Source organism: Dipodomys merriami, unplaced genomic scaffold (genome assembly GCF_024711535.1).
Source record: "Dipodomys merriami isolate MVZ:Mamm:240054 unplaced genomic scaffold, mDipMer1.0.p SCAF_5, whole genome shotgun sequence".
NCBI lineage: Eukaryota > Metazoa > Chordata > Mammalia > Rodentia > Heteromyidae > Dipodomys > Dipodomys merriami.
Genome location: NW_027206068.1, coordinates 10,369,360 through 10,390,210, shown reverse-complemented (window position 1 = coordinate 10,390,210; position 20,851 = coordinate 10,369,360). Strand labels below are relative to the sequence as shown.

General features: G+C 40.6%; 2 protein-coding genes across 8 annotated transcripts in view; one reads left to right on the top strand and one right to left on the bottom strand.

Moving 5' to 3' along the window:
- The window catches only part of Nfe2l3 (NFE2 like bZIP transcription factor 3), a 38,981-nt gene extending 28,760 nt beyond the window's left edge, over window positions 1-10,221 (top strand). The window contains exons 3-4 of one of the 2 annotated variants that reach the window (XM_069996056.1): window positions 5,878-5,961; window positions 6,755-10,221. In XM_069996056.1, the coding sequence (XP_069852157.1) occupies window positions 5,878-5,961; window positions 6,755-8,005 (1,335 nt within the window). In that variant the 3' untranslated portion in view covers window positions 8,006-10,221. The remainder of the gene's footprint in view (window positions 1-5,877; window positions 5,962-6,754) is intronic. The other variant, XM_069996057.1, reaches the window with a different exon arrangement.
- Window positions 10,222-10,287: 66 nt separating this feature from the next.
- On the bottom strand, window positions 10,288-20,144 carry Hnrnpa2b1 (heterogeneous nuclear ribonucleoprotein A2/B1). Of its 6 annotated transcripts, none has more exons than XR_011366871.1 (13): window positions 19,930-20,144; window positions 17,350-17,385; window positions 17,142-17,252; window positions 16,851-16,997; window positions 16,415-16,625; window positions 16,193-16,294; window positions 16,033-16,113; window positions 14,923-14,985; window positions 13,731-13,850; window positions 13,395-13,517; window positions 12,817-12,899; window positions 11,311-11,446; window positions 10,288-10,812 (listed from the first exon to the last, which is right to left on the bottom strand). XR_011366871.1 is itself a non-coding variant. In XM_069996058.1 (12 exons), the coding sequence occupies exons 1-11, from the start codon at window positions 19,933-19,935 to the stop codon at window positions 12,838-12,840; spliced, it is 1,062 nt and encodes a 353-aa protein (XP_069852159.1). In that variant the 5' UTR covers window positions 19,936-20,144; the 3' UTR covers window positions 10,288-10,812; window positions 12,817-12,837. The 6 variants fall into 6 exon arrangements, 4 of the variants coding, with proteins under 4 accessions (XP_069852159.1, XP_069852162.1, XP_069852163.1 ...); XR_011366872.1 differs by having other exon boundaries at window positions 11,374-11,446; XM_069996058.1 differs by lacking the exon at window positions 11,311-11,446.
- Between the last annotated feature and the right edge of the window lie 707 nt (window positions 20,145-20,851).

Below are 20,851 nucleotides of genomic sequence, written 5' to 3'. Positions count from 1 at the left end.
ACTTTGTTTTTTGCAATGAGATTTGCTTTGGCTGATATTTTTGAGCTTAACTAATCTTCCAGCTTCACCCTATTAAGTAACCCTGACATTGAATTTGCCTTTTTATCAAGATATTACTGAATAAGTATTACTTTATTAAGATATTCTTACAGCTTGTTGAAGTAAAATAACTTAGGAATCCCTGAATCATTGGCATTCCCAATTTATGTGAAATCCTGAAATAACAATTAGGACCACTATTTAAAATTTGACTTCATTTTCTGGCAATCTAAATGGAACTCAAAGTATGATACAGGCCATAGATTTTTTTTTTGGGGGGGGGGTCCGGTCGTGGGGCCTGAACTCTGGGGCTGGGTGCAGTCTCTCAGCTCTTCAGCTCAAGGCTAGTGCTCTACCACTTGAGCCACAGTGCCATTTCCATTTTTTTTTTCTTTTTTGCGTATGTGGTGCTGAGGAATTGAACCCAGGGCCTCATGCATGCAAGGCAAGCGCTCTACCACTGAGCCACCTTCCCAGCCCATGGATTTTATTTTTAATGTGCATCTGTCCATTTATATGCACTTGGGTAGGCAAAGAAAAATAAGCAGTTAGTTAAAACAGCCAATTTGTTTGAAACCTACTATCAATTATCTTTTTTTTTTTTTTTTTTTTTGTCATGGGTCTTGAACTCTGGGCTTGGGCACTGTCCCTGAGCTCTTCAGCTCAAGGCTAGCACTCTACCACTTGAGCCCCAGTGCCACTTCCTGTTTTCTGGTGGCTAATTGCTGCCCAGGTTGGCTTTGAACTGTGATCCTCAGATCTCAGTCTCTTGAGTAGCTAGGACTACAGTTATGAGCCACCGGCACTGGCTCAGAATTTTTCTTATTCATGGATGTTGTAGATAGAAAACCTACTGTACACATTTCCAAACACAACACTTTCCAGTTATGATCCTCAAGTATAAGGTATGCCCTTATGGGATTCTGAAGAGGACTGAATAGAATTTGGTTGTTTGTTTCTGAGACAGGGTTTGTCTACACTACTCAGGCTGACCTTGAACTAGCACTTGTCCTGCCTCTGCCTTCCAAGTGTTGGGCTTTTTTTTTGGGGGGGAGGGCTTCTTATAGGGGTGTACCACCATACTTGGCCTATGATCTATTGTTGATAGTAGAGAATGGGTAAATTTAAGGGAAAGACCAGGAGCTAGCAACATGAAGTCATTATCACTATTAGGACAGAAGGGAATCTGAGGTTATAGAGTCTAGTAGGAACTGGAATTGACTACTTAGCAATTATCCCTAAGGAAATCACTCTTCTCCCATCTTTACTTACATCTCCTATGGACCTACCACCAACCCAGACTTCAGACAGATGAACAAGCTTAGGCCTCAGTTTTCCTTCTAGATTCTGAAGCAACAACAAAAAAATTAACTATTATTATATTATTATTATATGTTATGTAGCCCAAGTAAGCCTCAGACTCACAAACCTGACTCTGCCTCCTGAGATTATAGACATATATCACACCTGCTTCTGAAACATGTTTTTGACTAGACAAAGGATTGGTCCATAATTCACTTTAAATAGTGATACTTATGCCCTCACTTTTGTTTTATTAAAGAATAGGAATATTTAACCACTAGTAAGGATATTTACAGGAGTCCAAGTAGATTTATACTATTGTCATCCACTCTCATCTGTGATCAGAAATTTTGGTCAATAATTAGCCAGAGAGTCCAAGTTTGGGGACATGAATAAAATATTCCCAAAAATTAAGAAGAAATGAGGAATTGTTTTAAACAACAATCCAATTGGCAAAGCTCACTATCCACTAAATGTGCAACTTTTTAAAGTTAAAATAGGTATTACCAAGCAGAATACCATAAAGACACTTGCATATCCATCTTCATAGCTGAGCTATTCACAATAGCCACACTATGGAAAAAGCCCAGATGCCCTACAATAGATGAGTGGATCCAAAAAATGTGGAATTTTATACAGCCATGAGAAAGAATAATTTTATGTCACATGCAAGTAAATGGATGGACCTAGAACAAATCATGTTAAGTAAGGCTTTAATCCAAGCTCAGAGAGACAAAATAGCACGTTTTCTCTCATATGCAGAAGCTAGACTAAAATACCAGGACATAATAAATTATACAGGTATCTGGGCATTAACACACTAAGACCAGAGGATACTCTTAGGAAAGGAACAGGCACAATGCCTATGTGCATCTGATTATATAAAATAATATGGGCTGGGAATGTGGCTTAGAGGTAGAGTGCCTGCCTAGCATGCATGCATGAAGCCCTAGGTTTGATTCCTCAGTACATATAAACAGAAAAAGCTGGAAGTGGCCTTGTGGCTCAAGTGGTAGAGTGTTAGCTTTGAGCAAAAGAAGCTCAGGGATAGCACCCAGGCCGAGTTCAAGGCCCAGGACTTGCAAATTGATAATTATTATTGAAATAAACTGCAGGAAATGGAAGGGGAAAAAAAAGGTTTTGCCAAGTGCCAGTGACCTGTAATCCTAGCTGCTCAAAAGATTGAGATAGGAGCAAAGTTTGAAGCTAGCCTGTGCAGAAAAGTCCACTGAGACTTCAATTTGCCACCACCCCTCCCCCCAGAAAAGTGGAAGTGGAGCTGTGGCTCCACAAGGTTAGAATACTAACCTTGAGCTGACAAGCTCTGCTACAATGCCTAGGCCCTTGAGTTCCAGAACTGACATTTAAAAAATAAGTTTTCCAGGCATAGAAAGTCTTATTCTGAGCCGGGTGCTGTTGGCTCACGCCTGTAACCCTAGCTACTCAGGAGGCTGAGATCTGAGGATCACGGTTCAAAGCCAGCCCGGGCAGGAGAGACCGTGAGACTCCTATCTCCAATAAACCACCAGAAAACCGAAAGTGGCACTGTAGCTCAAGTGGTAGAGCGCTCTCCTTGAGCTGAAGAGCTGAAGGACAGCGTCCAGGCCCAGAGTTCAAGCCCCACGGCCGACCAAAAAAAAAAAAAAAAGTCTTATTCTGGACTTTACAAAATAGGGCTTCATGGAACCCAAGATAAATTACAGAAAAGGAAACAGTGTATTTGTGTACACATAAGCAGGTACAAAATCAATTATCTGACTCCTCAAAAACATGAAAGGCAAAAAGATTATGGGAGTAATGTACAGCATGAGTATTTCACTGAGGATCATGAATTCACTGACATGTAATTATATACCTCATTAAAGCAGGAAGCCAAACTGTACATATCCTGTTTAAAACAAGGTATTAGCTGGAGGCATGGTGCCTAGAAAAGTGAAGCTATGAGTTCACTTGTAATGTCAAAAAAAATAAGGCTTGGGCTGGGAAGGTAGCTCAGTGGTAGAGCGCTTGCCTTGCATGCCTGAGGCCCTGGGTTTGATTCCTCAGCACCACATAAGCAAAAAGAAAAAAGCCAGAAGTGGCGCTGTGGCTCAACTGGTAGAGCGCTAGCCTTGAGCTGAAGAGCTGAGGGACAGCGCCCAGGCCCAGAGTTCAGGCCCCACGACTGGACCCAAAAAAAAAATTTAAAAAAAAAAAAATAAGGCTTTAGAATTCTATAGCTACAAAGAAGGAAAAACACTGGATTTTTTAAAAAGGAAGGTAAGTTCAACATCAGCATCAGAGGAGTTGAAACTCTGGTTTGAGTGAATGAGATAATGGGCCTCAAACCTATATCTGAAGGCATGTGAATTTCTACCAGAAACTTAGAATGTTTTAAGGCTAAATCTAGGAAATAGAGACTGGAATAAACACTGGCCCTGGGAGAGAAAATTACAAAACTGCCTCATAGTAACTGTTGGTTTGTAGGACGCTTCCCTTTTTCCTTCCCCCACCCTGCCTTCCCCTGCCTCCCCCTTTGGTGCTGGTCCTGAGGCTTGAACTTAGGACATGGGCATTGTCCTTGAGTTTTGCTCACGGCCAGTACTCTATCATTTGCCATACCTCGACTTCCAACTTTTTTGGTGATTAATCGGAAACAAAAAGTCTCACCGACTTTCCTTCCCCGGAATTGCTTGGAATTTTGATCCTCATATCTCAATCTCCTGAGTTGCTAGAATTACAGGCATGAGCCAATGTCACCTCATGGATTCTAATGTTACTTTGAAAAGTTACTTAAAAAATTATTTTTACATAGGGCTTGGAAGGTGGCTCAGTGGTAGAGTGCTTGCCTTGCATGCATGAGGCCCTGGGTTCGATTCCTCAGCACCTACATAAACAGAAAAAAGCCAGAAGCAGCGCTGTGGCTCAAGTAGTAAGGGACAGATTTCAGGCCTAGTGTTCAGCCTCCACAACCGACCAAAAAAAAATTTTTTTTTAAATTACAGATCACATGAAGAAATAACTAGCTATAAGAACATATACAGCCGGGAGCTGGTGCCTCAAGCCTGTAATCGTAGCTGCTCAGGAGGCTGAGATCTGAGGATCACAGTTCAAAGCCAGGCCAGGCAGGAAAGTCTGTAAGACTCTTATCTCCAATTAACCACCAGAAAACCAGAAGTAGCACTGTGGCTCAAGTGGTAGAATGCTAGCCTTGAGCTGAAAAACACGTGCCCACGACCCACAAAAAAATAAAAAATACAAAGTTTCAGAAGCAGAAAGTAGAATGTGTGAATCAAAAGCAGTATTTCTACAAGTAAAATGAATCTTCAAATTAGATTATGTAAGAGCTGCACAGAGAATAAAGTCACAGGCATATCAAAGTAAAGCTATCAAAAACTAAGAACTGGGCTGGGAAGGTGGCTCAGTGGTAGAGTGCTTGCCTTGCATGCATGAGGCCCTGGGTTCGATTCTTCAGCACCACATAAGCAGAAAAAGCCAGAAGTGGCACTGTGGCTCAAGTGGTAGAGGGCTAACCTTGAGCTGAAGAGCTGAGGGACAGTGCGCAGGCCCAGAGTTCAGGCCCACAACCGACAAACCCCCCTGCCCCAAAAAAACTAAGAACTAAAAATTATAAAATCTGAAAATTAAATGTTAAGACTTAAAATTCACTATAAAATTCATAGCACAAACTCATAGAATGTATCGAAGAAAAACATTGTCTGGTATATTGGTATCCCAATTAAACATGAAGGCAAAATACCAAATAAACTTAAGTTTGTTATTCAGATCCTATCAAATTTGTCATTTCAATAAAACAAATCCTAAAGGCAGGAGATGAAGCAGTGAATTGGTGAAGACATGAGTAATTGCAAATAACTTTGTAGGGCTGGGAAGGTGGCTCAGTGGTAGAGTGCTTGCCTTGCATGCTCAAGGCCCTGGGTTTGATTCCTCAGCACCACATAAGCAAAAAGAAAAAAGCCGGAAGTGGCGCTGTGGCTCAAGTAGTAGAGCGCTATCCTTGAGCTGAAGAGCTGAGGGACAGCGCCCAGGCCCAGAGTTCAGGGCCCACTACCGGACCAAAAATAAATAAATAAATAATAGCAAATAACTGTAACCAAACTAGGATGGTAGAAGGCAGAACTAAAAATAGAGTGCAATAACGGCCAATAAGTTTGGAGTACTTGCTTAACAAAGAAATGGAGATACTGATAAGAGAAATAGAATGTAAAATTCCCAACCAACAGAGGAAAAGGGATTTCAGCATGGGAATTAAAAAAGACTTAGTTGTTCTTTACAGAATTAAGCCTAGCAATGTGTCAGTTGCTCAACCTGTCAAGCTAGCTACTGAGGAGGCAAAGTATTGTCATTTGAAGCTAGCCTACGCAGGGAAGTCCACAAGACTCATCTCTAATTAACCAGCAAAAAGCCAGAAGTACAGCTATGGCTTAAGTGGTAGAGCACCAACCTTAAGCAAAAAAATTCGAAGTATCCAGGAGGCTGAGTTTAAGCCCCAGTACCACCACACACACAAAAGTAACTCTAGCCATTTTTCTACAGAGACATCTAAATTGGACAGATACATCTTTCTCTCTGGAAGACTTTTTTCAGCTGCTTTCATCACAGGCTGAGTATTCCCTGGAGGTAATTGGAACCCTGACTTTTACTACAAGAACAAATCTGCAATGGACTTTCATGTGAAAAAATGGAACTCTTTATTTGGATGATACAGTACCTTAACCTCACAATTCCACAGAATGCATTAAGCAGCACTTTATTTTGGTGGTAGTACTGCAGATTGAACTTAGGTCCATGTACTTGCTAGGGCAGCAAGCTACCAATTGAGCCAGCCAAGTCCTCATACCAAAGTTTCAATTCAGCCTCCCACTTTGCTAGGCTTATTTGCTCAGCTGCTAATCTACTCCAGCCCAGTGTTTTGTTGGGGAGTTTTAGTTATGGGAATCTCCAGAACTTTACTACCAAGGGTCTTTTAAGCTTTGATTCTCTGATCTCAGCCTCCCTGAAGCCACTGGCATCAGCCCAAGGCTCCCCCCCACCTTCAATTGTGGGGCTTGAACTCAGGGCCTAGGCACTGTCCTTGAGCTTCTTTTGCTGAAGGTTAACACTACCACTGAGAGCCACAGCACTATTTCCAGCTTTTTCTGCTTGTGTGGTACTGAGGAATTGAACCTAGGGCTTCATGCATGCATGCTAGGCAAGCACTCTACACTAAGCCACATTCCCAGCCAGAAATCACTTTCCTAGCCTAAATTTTCTTAAATTTCCCTGTTATTTTCCCCCAACTATAGGATATAGGATTGCATCAGTTTTGTATTTTAGCCAATACCACAACCCTATTAGTGAAGCAGAGAAACTATCAGATGTAACTGCTTTTGAAGTTGTATTTATATCTTTTTCTTCCCACGTTCTTTTTCAGGAAATCTCATTTGAAGATATCCCACCTTTACCAGGCAATATCAGTGATGGCATGAATTCTTCAGCCTATGATTGTAATGTAAATCTTAGCCAGGCTATAAGTCATGATGTGAATCTTCATGAAGCCATGTTGGTGTGTTCCAACAACACATTTAGAAGAAATCCAGTAGCAAGGACTTCACAGGTACCAGAACCATTTCTTCAGTTAAATTCTCATACCAATCCTGAGCAAGCCCTTCCTGGAAGTGATTTGACAGGATTTCTTCCACTTGTTGACAATCAAATGAGGAATGTAACAAGCCAAGACCTCTTGTATGACCTTGATGCAAACATATTAGATGAGATCAACTTAATGTCATTGGCCACAAGTTTTGATCCACTGGAAATCTCTCAGCTTTTTGAAGAACCAGATTCTGATTCTGGCCTTTCACTAAATTCAAGTCACAATAGCACATATATTACCACCAAGTCTAATTCTTCTCACTCTACATATGATGAAGGTGCTATTGGTTACAGTAGTGACCTTGAATCTCAGGATTTAGAAGGGGCAGTAGGGGGCTGCTACCCAGAATCCATTAAACTTTGTCATGTAGATCATAGGAATGACTCTGGCTTTCATGACAATCTTGAGTTCCAACATATACTTCACAACCATACTTACCACTTACAGCCAAGTGTACCAGAACCCTCTTCTGAATCTTTTTCATGGTGTGGAAAGTCACCGAAAAAGAGTAGACACCTCGAAGACACAGACAGAAATCTAAGCCGTGATGAAAGACGTGCTAAAGCGCTGCATATTCCTTTTTCTGTAGATGAAATTGTCCGAATGCCAGTTGACTCTTTCAACAGCATGTTAAGCAGGCACTACCTCACCGACTTACAGGTTTCACTCATCCGTGATATCAGACGAAGAGGAAAAAATAAGGTTGCTGCTCAAAACTGCCGTAAACGCAAACTGGACATAATTGTGAATCTAGAAGATGATGTAAGTAACTTACAGGCAAAGAAAGAAACCCTTAAGAGAGAGCGAGCTCAATGCAACAAAGCTATTGACATAATGAAAAAGAAACTGCATGACCTTTACCATGATGTTTTTAGTATGTTAAGAGATGACCAAGGTAGGCCAGTCAATCCAAATCAGTACACACTTCAATGCAGCCATGATGGAGCCATTTTGATTGTACCCAAAGAACTGATGTCAGGTCACAAAAAGGAAGCCCAAAAGGGAAAGAGAAAGAGTGAGAGACGTTAAAGGTGGATTCCACTTGTGTAGATAAATGTCCAGAAACTTGATTACTTGGATCACAAACCACTGGTTTTGTATAGGACTAAGATCTTAACTTGGAAATTTTACTCATATGTATGCTGTTACTTGAATTATTGAGTTAAAGGTTACACAGGTGATACAGATGTTTTTCATAAAACCTTATCATTATACAAATAAAATATCCATACAGGGTAACTTACCTCTTGGACTTCTACTTTGGCAGCAACTGGCCAGCAACTGGCCAGAAACCAAACACTGGAGAACAGCTTATGATACATTTCTGCTTATGTTTTCATTTCACACTAAAGTACAGTGCTTTTCATGGTAACTTTTATATTTAACTTGTAAAAAAAACTTGGGTGAAAATAAATTTTGTATTTGTTTAAATCTGCCTTCCATACAGAAATTCAAAGGCAATTAGCTTGTATCTAGTTTACATTTTGCAAACTGGTGAATTTATGCATATTGATCAGACTCATGACGAAGTTACTATGTGCTAAATACAAAGCTTTAAACTATCAAGTGCTTTTGGGGGGGAGTGGGGAGAGTCATTTCACCATAGCCTTACCTTCAGCCCAAGAGTGCCTGAAAGCAGAGACCTAGTTATAGGTAAAGGCAGTTAGGCCATTCTTCCCCTCCTATAAAGTAGAATCTGCTGGAGCAACCTACACAGGCTAAACAAAGCTTTTGTTTATAGTTAACCCAGTGTCCCTGGCAGTAGTAAAACCAGCCTAAAATATTTTGATCTCATCAAACATCAGCAATCAAAACACAAAGCCCTAAGGAAACTAAAATAACTTAAGTCATCCATCCAGAAGGCACTTAAGCAGGTAGATTTGAAAATCAGTCAAGTATATCACTGAACCATTAACAGACCAATTGTCTTTAGATAACTGTAATCTGACCGAGGTGGCCAAACCAAAGTAACACATGTTACTGTAGTAAAAATCTCATTGTTAGACGTGTCATATTTCTACCGTAGGAACCACTTTTATACATACCATAACCATAGTACTATAATGAGTACACAGAAATGTTTTTACAGACTGGGTACACTTTTCAATGTATATTCTTAGACCTGAAGACATTTGCCAGTAAATGCTTCCAGGTACTTAACTACCCCTGGTTCAACCTATTGACAAACTGCTTTGTGCAAGCAGTATATAGGCTGTAGTTCAAGCCCTTCCTTCCCAGTATCTTGTAGTTCACTTATGGCATAGGCTAGAAACAAACCTCAAGATCTGCAGTTAAAACCTGTAATAATCACACTCGTTATCTGGTAATGTGGACTATGTTGAATTTTTCCCAAGTCATAATCCTACTGGAGAAAGTCAACCACACAGAATATTTCTACTTCAGATCACTCTATCCACAACCAGTATACATACACAATGAAAGCCTTCTGAATATCTGGGTGTGCTTAAATATGCCATAAGCACTGACCTTTGGAATGCAAAACCACCGGAATTTGTTAAGATGTGTTAAATCCCACTTTTCACAATTTGTGGCCCCAAACAGTGTGATGCCAGTTTTCTGTGGCACTTAGTTGTTAGTTGACTGGTGACTATGAAAGAAAGCGCCTGTTCTCCCCTCTTGAAAAGACCTTTCTGGATTTTCTTTAAGTCCTGTTAACATTTCTGACCCAATTGGTATTCAGGATTTAAACTTGCCATGTGACTAGCCTGGCAAAATGAACCAAGACTCATTGGAAGATGGTAGACTTCTAGTCTTTATATAAAGCTAGTGGGTAGAGCTTTGCCATCTGTTTCATCCCCAATAATGAAACAGTCTTGAATTGTCCCATTTGTTCCCCAACCTAGTTGTAGTTTTCCCCTTGATTTTGGCATCTTGTAAGTTGAGCTGAGATCACTGGTCATTCATTATACCCATTTAATTCAACTTTTGTGTGAACCCTTCAACTGGAAATGTAAGCCAAGTTGTTTATTGATGAGATTCACTTATGACCAGTAAAATTAAGTCACAATGACCAACAATTCTCATTCTGCTTAAATTCAGGTCCTAGTCCAAAGTTCTTATTACATTTGACCCACCAAGCTTGACCCTAAAACATGAGCACTGACAGTTCATCAAGACTGATGTGTTCCATTTACACATAGAAATAAAACTGACATCCAAAAAGCTAGTATACCAGATGCTCAGTGCTTTTGCACAAGCTAGCTATCAGACCACCCTAGCTGATTAAAATTGTTTCAAAATGCCACCAGTTAAAGCAAAGGAAGTTTTAGCAGTTATTCAAACGCTTAATGTGTATGCTGTGATAAACATAGCATTTTATTAGGGACAGCCAATAATGTCCACAATGCTTCTTTCACTTGTTAATATGCCAGGAAAATCTGATATGCAGTTTAGTGAGGTTTTAAAATTTAGATGGCGATCTTGTAGACAACTGAATGTTGATAGAACAAGATTCACACTGTGTGTAAACATTACACGAAGTTATTTGGATACAAAAGTATTTATTTTATAAAATTTATATTTAAAATAGAACTTTAATCTGTCTACTCACAAAACCTAGTTTAAAACATGATACATTTATCTCTCTAACTTATTTGATGCTATGCTTTACAAACAACACTCATTTTGTATTTTATCAAGAACCTGTACTAAATCAAGTTTTTGTTTTTATCAGGAAAACATTTCCCTTTTCTTAAAAGTGCTTCTTAAATGAAGGCACCAACAAGAACTACTTTCAGATGGTACAGAATTTCTTATTTCTTGAAGACTCTGTGGTTGACCACTTCTTCATTAGTTACCTGCAGCAAGACACCTTCCTGCCAAAGGAAAAAAAAAGTATCTGAAGAAGTTTATCATGTTTGTCCAAAGAACCTAAATAACTTCAGTGGTGGTCTTAGGATCAAAGAAGACTCACTGGCGCATATAGTAGAATAAGCCCTGAATCTCACATTCCTGAAAAAGGCAATAAAGCCAGGAATTCAAGCTCAGGATAGTTTTTCAGAAATGAATTTCAGCATACAACCTACAGCTGTTTAGAAGTAGTACACTGGGGGAAAATTACTTTTCAACCCAATTATTTATTTAGTACCAGATATGTTAAGATTCATCTGCAAACATTTGACAAATTTTACCCTACCTTCTTTCAGCCTCAATCCTGATAAGCATGTAAAACTAAAACCATAAATAGTACAAATGTCTTTAATAAAAACCCTGGTTCACTGAAAATGCTTGATCCAAGAAATGTGAATGAATGCACAAGGTTGTTAATGATGGGAAATCTCATTTATTGAACTTTCAGCCTAACTTTTACCTACCATTTTACTACCAACACCACTGAAGGAACCAAGAAAAGCTTTATTAATGATCACTTGGCTTGCCTCAGCTGTTGAAATGAAGCACTTTACAGTCTTTGTGGCAGCAGAATATACTTGTCCATGGTTCATATCAATGCTAAAATTCCAGCAGGGAAAAAAATGATATGTTAAGCACCCGAATCTTCATGGAGAGGGGAGGGGAGGGGAAAAGAAGGAAAAAAAGGGAAAAACAACCAAAATAATTTAAGTATATGACAGATTGGAAAACAGGGTTTATAAAATTAAATATCTTGAGTTTATACATTGTTAAACTCAATTTATAGCTATGTTAAACTACGTAAGAACCACTATACTGATGAAAGACCATTGAAGAGTTATTAGTTTTATCTTTTAGGGAGGAAAATTAAGAAAGAAAAAGTAAATAAGATCTTACCTAAAGGAGTTTAACTGAAGCTTAGAACTATTTTGCTCTACACCCTCAGCTTTCGTTGGCATCCTTATAAACTACTGTAGTAAAAGCTTTGTAGAAACAGCACAGTTTTTTAAGACTGGCTGAATTTAGTAGCCGTCAAGTTCTCTTGTACTAGACCTGTGTCCCTGAAGAGTACCTCGCTGGGGTTATTTCCTTTCCTTGCATTGAAGAAGCAGCATCTAAAAGATCTAAAAAGGTGTTTCTCCTTGCAGAGATATCCCTTAAGTTATCTAGATAATTTAATCCTGATGAATTGCAGACAACACACTTACATCTGACCAGCATTTATCTTACACAAATATAACACCAGCTTTGCAATGGACCTTAATTATACTACCCACTCCTTAACTTATTTAAAATAAAAAGTCTATAATTACACAAATTTCCTTTAGAATTATTTTATTAAATCATAAATGTACAACAGCTTCTTAACTCTACACACGCACTTAAATTTTTAAAGGAAAAACGTTATGTCTTATTACACCATGATCCTGGCTAATAGCTTTTCAAAACTTTTGAGAAAAATCTTAAAAAAGGTTTCACATGTCACCTGAAACTTACAAATTTAACATTATCAAAGAAGGAATGCTTCTACACTCTTACAAAGACCACTAGAAAGAAACAACAATTAAAAAGCTAAGAAACTGTCTCAAAGGCATTTGTTTTTTTTTTTTACAATCCTTCCTCCACAGTAAGGTTATTAAATAATCCAATCCATTCACAAAATGGCTCTCTGCATCTGCTCTGGTGTCTTCTGCCATATCACTGCATATTTATGCATGACTGAGATAAGAGTTTCCTTAACATTGTTATTTCGATAACCTGAAGCTGTTCTGTTACCTCTGGGCTCTCATCCTCTCCTATTTATACAGTGAAGCCTGTTTCAACAGAAGTAAAGAGTAAAAAAAAATAGGTTATGAAATTATCCATCTAACCAGATTTTAAGGAAAGATAACATGATCCTAAAAAGCTTTTTACTCCTGCAGCTAGGATTCCCAAGATAATAATAATTGTAAAACTCAAAAACTACTTACCCATGGAAAATAGGAAGAAGCTCAGTATCGGCTCCTCCCTCCATAACCACCACTTCCACCACTGCCTCCTGGACCATAATTTCCTAGAATTGAAAGCACAAAGTAATTTACTTAACTGTAATCAGCTATTAGTATAGCTGATTTCATTCCTCATGCCTTTGGTCAAAAAGCCTTCAGTCATCACCCATTTGGGGGTAAGATGCTTGCTTGCTTATCCCTGCTAATCCTAGCTACTCAGAAGGCTGAGAACTTGAGTATCACAGTTCTAAGCCAGTGAAGTCTAATTAACCACTAAAAAGCTGGGAATGGAGGTATGACCCTGAGTGCTAGCCTTGAAGGGGGGGTGGGGAATCAACCTAACAATGGACAGCACTCAGGCTCTGAATTCAGTTCCTAGGACTGGCACCAAAGAACACTAAAAAAAAAAATAAAAACCTTAGCTATGGGCTGAAAGCACTTCTCTGGAATTTCTTTTTAACACTGTGTACCAAAGAATTTCCAGATTAAAAAAAAATCAAGTAATAAAAGGCTAATCTAATCATTTAACAAAAATCTAGAATTTTCAATGCTTTAATTACCTCCACCATATGGTCCCCCCATGTTCCTGCTACCACCAAAGTTTCCACTCTTCATTGGACCATAGTTAGAAGGTTGCTGGTTATAATTTCCAAAATCATTGTAATTTCCACTTCCATAATTTCCTGTGAAATTGGGAAATCAGCACAGTGGCTCTCAGATTAAACCAAATATTAAAAGTATGTGCACAAAGCTCCCACAAAAACCAACTAGAATGTATAACACCTATCTGTAACTATAGTTTTTAAGGCCATCTAGTCACAACATTGAAACAAACTATAGCAAGTCATTAATTCCAATCCACACTCCCATATAAAGGTTGCAGGTGAATTTATTACCTCCTCCATAGTTGTCATAACCACCTCCGTAGCCCCCACCCTGGTTGCCATATCCAGGTCCTCCACCACCATATCCTCCTCTTCCTCCTCCATAACCAGGGCTACCTCCAAAATTGCCACCTATTATAAAATAAGCCTCTTTTAAGTAATTATTATTTTAATGCTGTTTGAATCATCGTATTATGCCCATTTCCAAAACAAGTATTTTTAAGAGGGAAATATGTGCTCTATGACATCTTAGAACAGTTTATAGTAGACTAGTTAAAATCTTTCAGACTAGAAATATCTGAAATGCCCGCTAATCCCCTTAATCATTAAGGGTACTTCAAATGATTCTTGAAATACATGTGGGGTTTAAACATAGGTATTATACTATGGGCTATTGTGCAAAAGGGTCATCTATATCTAACTTCTGATACTTAAAGACTCAAGTTTCTCATTCATGGTCTATGAAATTACTGTCTATCTCTAACAACGTCTCTCATCCATTCCCTCAAGTAGAGAAGGAACTACTGTGGTTCGTAATGTTTTCCTTTAGGATAAGTCCCAACTAGAACTTAAAATTTGAGCTGGGTATTGGTGGCTCATGCCTGTAATCCTAGCTACTCAGGAGGCTGACATCTGAGGATCACAGTTCAGAAGCCAGCCTGAGCAGCAAAGTCCAGGAGATTCTCCAAACCACCACTTTGTCAAAGTGGTAGAATACTAAGCTGATAAGCCCAAAGTTCAAGTCCCACAACTGACCCAAAAACAAAAAGCACCAAAAAAACCTTTCAAATCAAGGTTATATCTAGTAGTGATGAGTGGCAAAAATCAGGTCTATTAGCTCATATTTTCAAATAATCCTTTATTAGGAAGTCTCAATCTAAAAGTATAATTTTTCAGTTGTTACTCCAATATGATTAAAACCTAACATCTGACATGCTAATGACAGCTCATAACATCTGTAGCCAGAAGCATACTTGTGTACTTGTAACCTTTTTAAGTAAAGGAAAACCCATTATGGCATCTCATTTAAAACCTCCATAGTAAAGCTTAAACTACTTAAAATGAAATCATAAATGTCAAAGAGTTGACCCACTGGAATTTTTTAAAGCCTCATATGCAAAATCTAGTGTTGTATAAATCCATTGAACAATGAAAAATATGACTAAATCTTAAGTATATAAACTAAAATTCAAAAGTAACTGACCTCCAGGTCCTCCTCCATACCCATTATAGCCATCCCCAAATCCGCGTCCACTTCCATATCCATCTGTAAGGAACAAAAGTGTGATAAGCATACCCTGTTCAATTTTTTTTCAGTCATGGCCCTGAACTCTGGGCCTGGGCACTGTCCCTAGCTCTTCAGCTCAAGGCTGGCACTCTACCACTTGAGCCAAAGCACCATTCCAGCTTTTTCTGCTTATGTGGTGCTGATAATCAAACCCAGGGCCTCATGTAAGCCAAGCAAGCACTCTACTGAGCCACCTTCCTAGCCCCCTGGTTCATCATTTTCAATACTGAAATTTCCCCCCTGATCTCTATTACTTCAAAGTAATAATCAGTGACCTTAAAAATATACATTACTAAATTATACACATGGCAACCTATAAATATTGTTACACAAAGGAATGACAATGCACTGGTCCACCCAGGACATTTCTTTCATACCTCATTGATTCAGATAAATACATACACCAGGACATAAAGGAAAAATTCAGCCATTTTTTGGTCATATCTACTATGAAGACACAGTTCCTTCTCAGGATACTTCCTGCTACTTTTTAAGCTATAGTTTTGTTTCCTTTCTTCTGTGATCTACCCATTGCCTACAAGCAATGGTTGTGGGTAATTTCACTATTTGGAGCTCATTTATTTATAAGGCTGTTGCAATATGACTACTTTGAAAACTGGTAACACAAAAACCCTTAAATGATTATCCTTGATTGCAATTAAGTAAATTATCACTTGACTCTCCTAACCAGCCAGTCAGGAAAACTCACTAAGAAAAAGATTCTAAATTATTAAAATTTTTATTCTGGATATTCTAATCAAACCATTCACGTTTTAGTTGAACACATTTCATCCATCAAACAGAACTTTGAACCTGATAGCTCTCAGTGGCTCACATCTGTAATCCTAACTAACCAAGATCTGAACATCTTGGTTTGAAGTCAGTTCAGGATACAAAGTCCAAAAAACTGGAAATGGAGCTGTGGCTGAAGTGCAGAACACTATAAAACACTAATGCTCAGGGACAGTGCCAAGGCCCTGAGATGAAGCAAGCACTGGCCAAAAAGAAAAAAAAAATTCAACTTACCAGATCCACCTCTAAAGTTACTTCCTGGTCCAGGTCCAAAATTTCCACCTCCACCACGAGAATCCCCAAAACCAAAGTTCCCTGAAATACAATGTCTGGTTAGCAACTAGAAAGAAGAGGAAGAAAAAAAAAAAAAAGAATAAAAGAAAAATTATATTACCTCCTCTTCCACTCCTAGAACTTTGGACCTCCTGCATTTCTTGTCTAGACAATGCCTTTCTTACTTCTGCATTATGACCATTGATAGTGTGGTACTTTTGTACTGGAATGAAAAGATGAGATTCCCCTAAGTAAGAAGCCACTTGAAATTCTCTCATATCGTAGATGTTAACATACCCAAATTTTATGTAGAGCCATACACTTAGTCCCTGCAGACACTTACATACAATTTTATCCACAGGATCATGGTCATCAAAAGTAACAAAGCCAAAGCCTCTTTTCTTTCCAGACTGCCTATCAGTAATTATCTCAATGGTATCAATTTTTCCATATTCTTCAAAGTAATCCCGAAGGTGATGTTCCTCAGTATCTTCTTTGATTCCACCAACAAACAGCTTCTTCACAGTCACATGAGCCCCTGGTTTTCCAGACTCCTGCAGTAATATAGTGCAGAAATGTTACCCCGTAATGTAGCTACAGGCATATTGAAATTTTCTTCCCATCTATCTCTTGCTTCCACCTACCCTTCAACAACTAACCCAGTAAACCAACTTTATCTTAATAAGCAAAAACATAAGACTAGAAACACACTTCAAGAACTCTTCAGCTAGTATCTAATTTAAAAATTGTTTACCACAAAGAACTCATGTTTTGCTTACCTCTCTTGCTACAGCACGTTTTGGCTCAACCACTCTCCCATCAATTGAATGAGGCCTGGCAGCCATGGCAGCATCAACCTCAGCCATGGAGGAGAAAGTCACAAAACCAAATCCTCTTGATCTTTTGCTTGCAGGATCCCTCATAACCTTTAAAGACAAAAGAGATCTTGTAGGACTTGTGTACACTAACAACATAAAAACTAATTTTAATGGGCACTGATATTTTTGGCTGATTTACTTAAAAATGTAAACACAAGTTCAATGCCTAAAATCTGTCATCAGTCAACATACCACACAGTCTGTGAGTTTTCCCCATTGCTCATAGTAGTTTCTCAAACTTTCTTCTGTGGTTTCAAAGCTTAAGCCACCAATAAACAGCTTACGGAACTGTTCCTTTTCTCTCTGTAAAGGAAAACACCATTTCAATTTTTATTTACATTTCCTCTCTGTATACAGGAAATTAAATTCTTAAATATGAGGTGACCTGCTGGCAGAGTACCTTTTTCCTCTCCAAAGGAACAGTTTCTAAAGTTTTCTGGGGGGGAAAAAAAAAACTTACATCAAATTTAAACCATATGTTAAAACTGCATAGCTGTGTTACAGAAAAAAAAAACCGCGTCAGCTGAACTATACAAGTTTCAAAGTCACTACTATTTGATCTAAATTTACTTGGTATCTTAAACTACCTTTGGAGGAGAAATAAAAATAAATCTATTCCATGGTCACTGAAGGGCTATATTTAATGATCTACTAGAAATTTCATTCAAATCTATATCCTAAGCGCAGAATTGTTACTTGAACTATGCATTTTAAAATATAAAACGTTTTGTTTCCTTATGCTTAGAATCCAATGTTCTATTTCAAGATTCACTATCTGAAATGACAATTTACTTCCTTGTTACTGCCCCCTCTGGTGGTTTCACTTAAATTAGGTGACTCAAAGTTATCTAAAAAACAAAACAAAAAAAAAAAAACTAACGTTTCCCCCAAAGAAACTGTTAAGAAATTCAGCATTTAAAATATATATAAAAATAACTTAAGAAAACCATTTTCATATAACCCAGATTTATTAGCATAACAGCATCTGAAGCATAAATGTCTGAAACTCAAATCCCATTCAGATGAATCTACAGGGGTCAAAATGTACAGCAACATACTAGTGTTATCTCACTTTTGAAGTTTCTCATCATACAAAGCTACTCAACTGTACAGCATGGTAGTCACAAATTTTACCCAGATAAAAACAAAGAAAAAATTCTTAAGTCCTAGTTTTTGCCTATCAGCAAGCAAATATGCTGCAACCAACCAACTCTTTATTTGGGGCAGTGAGTGGCTAATAAATATGGCTTTCAGGTAGTGAGGCTAAAACATTGTTTTCAATTTGACTAGAACTTTCAATAATATTCAAGGCCCAACTATCAGCCATGATTGCATGATAAAACTAAAAGTGTAATATTTAAGACTACAGAAACCACTTGCTTGTAAAGCCATTTGCTGTTCAATCTAGCTCCAAAGATTATCCCTCAACGTGTTCTCAACTGTTAAAAATTTAAGATACGTTTCAAGTAACGGGCAGTCTAATATTTATTTTTTACATACTACTGAAACTATCAAACTAGCTCGAGTTTTTCAGATGGTAATTTGTTAGCACTCCTATTTGGAGTTTGTAGCTACTCAATTAGAAATATAGACAATTCTTACAAATCATTAACAAATAGCAAAAACTCATTACTTACCTCTTTTTTTTTCCAAACTTACCGATGTCCACTATCGATTACAATCAATCGTTATTTTTTAAGTGTGCTTAGGGTCACAGAAAAATAATCAGGTAGACCCCCCCCCCCCTTCAAACCTTATACTTATCAATGTAATAGTCAGCCACGATTGCAAACACAAGAGTAACAAAAATTCAAACACGTAGCAGGCCCAAACCCAATAGTTTCTTATATAGCAATACACGTAGTAAGGTATCGTGCCATGTTTTAAAGTACAGGCAAGACAGGGCCCTTTTTTATTTCGCCTTCCTCGTGCCTTATACTGTGTTAAGCTTCCTGGTAAAAAAAAATTTTTAAAGCAAGATCCACAATTGCAGCATATTGTGAATAACCCCCCCCCGCGCGAAAAAATGAGCGCCCGCCTCCCTGGGCGTCCTACTACTGAGGGCTCCCCCTTTCCCCCCGTCTGAACTTCCTGCAACTCTGCTAACTTAACTGCGGCAGACCCCGATAAAACCGCTAATCACAAGAACCAGGGGCAGGGAAACAAAATGGTTTCTTTCCTAGCAACGTGGCTCGCGCCAACGCCGGCCGCGGGCCTTCGGCAGCGATACCTTCTCCGCTGGAGCCAGCCGGCGCGGTGGAACCCTCCCCCCCCTCCCTCCCTCTTCTGGGTGGCTTCTCGACGCAATGGCGCCATTTCATCGAGGGGAAGGCAGAGCGCCTTTAACGAGGTGCGCAGGACTCTAAAGATCCGAGCTCGCAAAACACTCCAAATCCACCTCGAAACGGTACCAAAAGAGCCCGAGAAGAAAGAAAAATAGTCATCCGCTTCGATGCTGCCACGAAAGACTCAAAACTAGGAGAATTCCGAGAGTTAGAGGGGAAAAAGCTGCGCGGAGAGACAGACGGGAAAATGGCGGCCGCCAAATCCGGTTCCCGGGAGGGGGGAGGGGAGGCTCCGCAGCCTCGCTCCCGCGGACCCGGGGCCCGCCGCAACGCTCCGACGCCGAGACGCCCGCCCCCAGCCCCCGCCCCAAAAAGCGTGCTCGAAAAAGGGGGGTGCGATGTCCCGCTGTTCCGCCCCATCTACATTAAACTGCGGGGCCGGCGGCGGCCGCCGATCAACCCCCCATCCCCCACCCCGGGAAAGGGAAATGGCGCCGGGAGGCTCAGGGCGGGGAAGGCGCTTGCACAGCTAGGCCTTCGCTCGCCACCCCGCTCGAAACGATCTCAGGGCCGACCGGCCCCAGGGCGGCCGGCTCCCCGCCGCGGTCGCGCGGAGGCGCCCCGCCGGCTTCCGCTGCGGCACCGAAGGCCTCGCCATGCCCTTTTCAATAACTCATTGATTTCAAACCCGTTACCTCCATCGCGGACTCAGTCGCTTCAGCCCGATTTCCCGCAGCCGAGCGAGATGAGAGAGATCTCCGCGGACGAACACGAACCGGACTCGTCCTGGCGCTGTAGTGAGAACTGCAGCTGTTCGAGAAACACCGCCGAGAGAACCTCCGCACGGGACCCGGCGCTGCTGCTACTGCCGCTAGAGCCGCTGCCGCCGCTTTTCTAGAACCTTCCCCCCCGACCAACGCGTCTTACGTCAGGACGTTACGTAAACGCCCTAACCGCCGCCACTGGCGGGAACGTATTGCGCCTTCCGTACGCCAACTACGTGCTCCTCCCCGTTCCCAGTTCGCAAGAGGACCCTGCGTCAGTTGCGCAAACGGGGGCTAGTGAATTGCGGGAAGCTCGAGTCCTGCGCCTAACTCCTTTAGGAATAGGGTCCGGCCCCCGCCTTTAGGGCAGGTGAGAAACGGTCGCGCAGTTTGAAAAAAAAAACGCTGTAGGGTGGAGCTTAGTCGGCAGCCCGAGGTCCGGCCCCGGGACCCACGCGGCTCCCGGCAGCTACGCCGTCGACAAGCCTACCCCCGTTTGTCTCCCGCCTTAAAAATCCTTTCCCTTTCTGAGTACCTCACCAGCCCGAGGGGACTAACTTATCCCTTCCGGACACTCCCCGAGCGACTTCTGGTCAACCAATCAGTCCCCGCGGCCCGGCGGGGGTCGGGGCCCACCGCTCCGAGGCGAACCCGGTCGAGAGCCCCTCTCGCCGCCCCCCTACTGTTCAGCCCCCCGTTTTCTCCAGCCTAGAGCCAAGGAAGTGGGCGGAGTCCTGTTTTGGCGCCAGTCGCTGCGGCGGCTGCGACACCTAGAATCCTCGGTCCGGGTCTCCGGCCGAAGCCCTCGTCTCCCTTCTTTCCTCACACAGGTCGTTCCCCACGGGGACCCCTT

What these genes read in the sequence shown, in the direction of transcription:
- Hnrnpa2b1 (XM_069996058.1), bottom strand. An exon ending in GTATGGAGGAGGACCTGGAG is followed by an intron (nt 13,851 to 14,922) that starts GTCAGTTACTTT and finishes ATTTTATAATAG; the next exon opens with GTGGCAATTTTGGAGGTAGC. An exon ending in TTATGACAACTATGGAGGAG is followed by an intron (nt 13,518 to 13,730) that starts GTAATAAATTCA and finishes CCAATTTCACAG; the next exon opens with GAAATTATGGAAGTGGAAAT.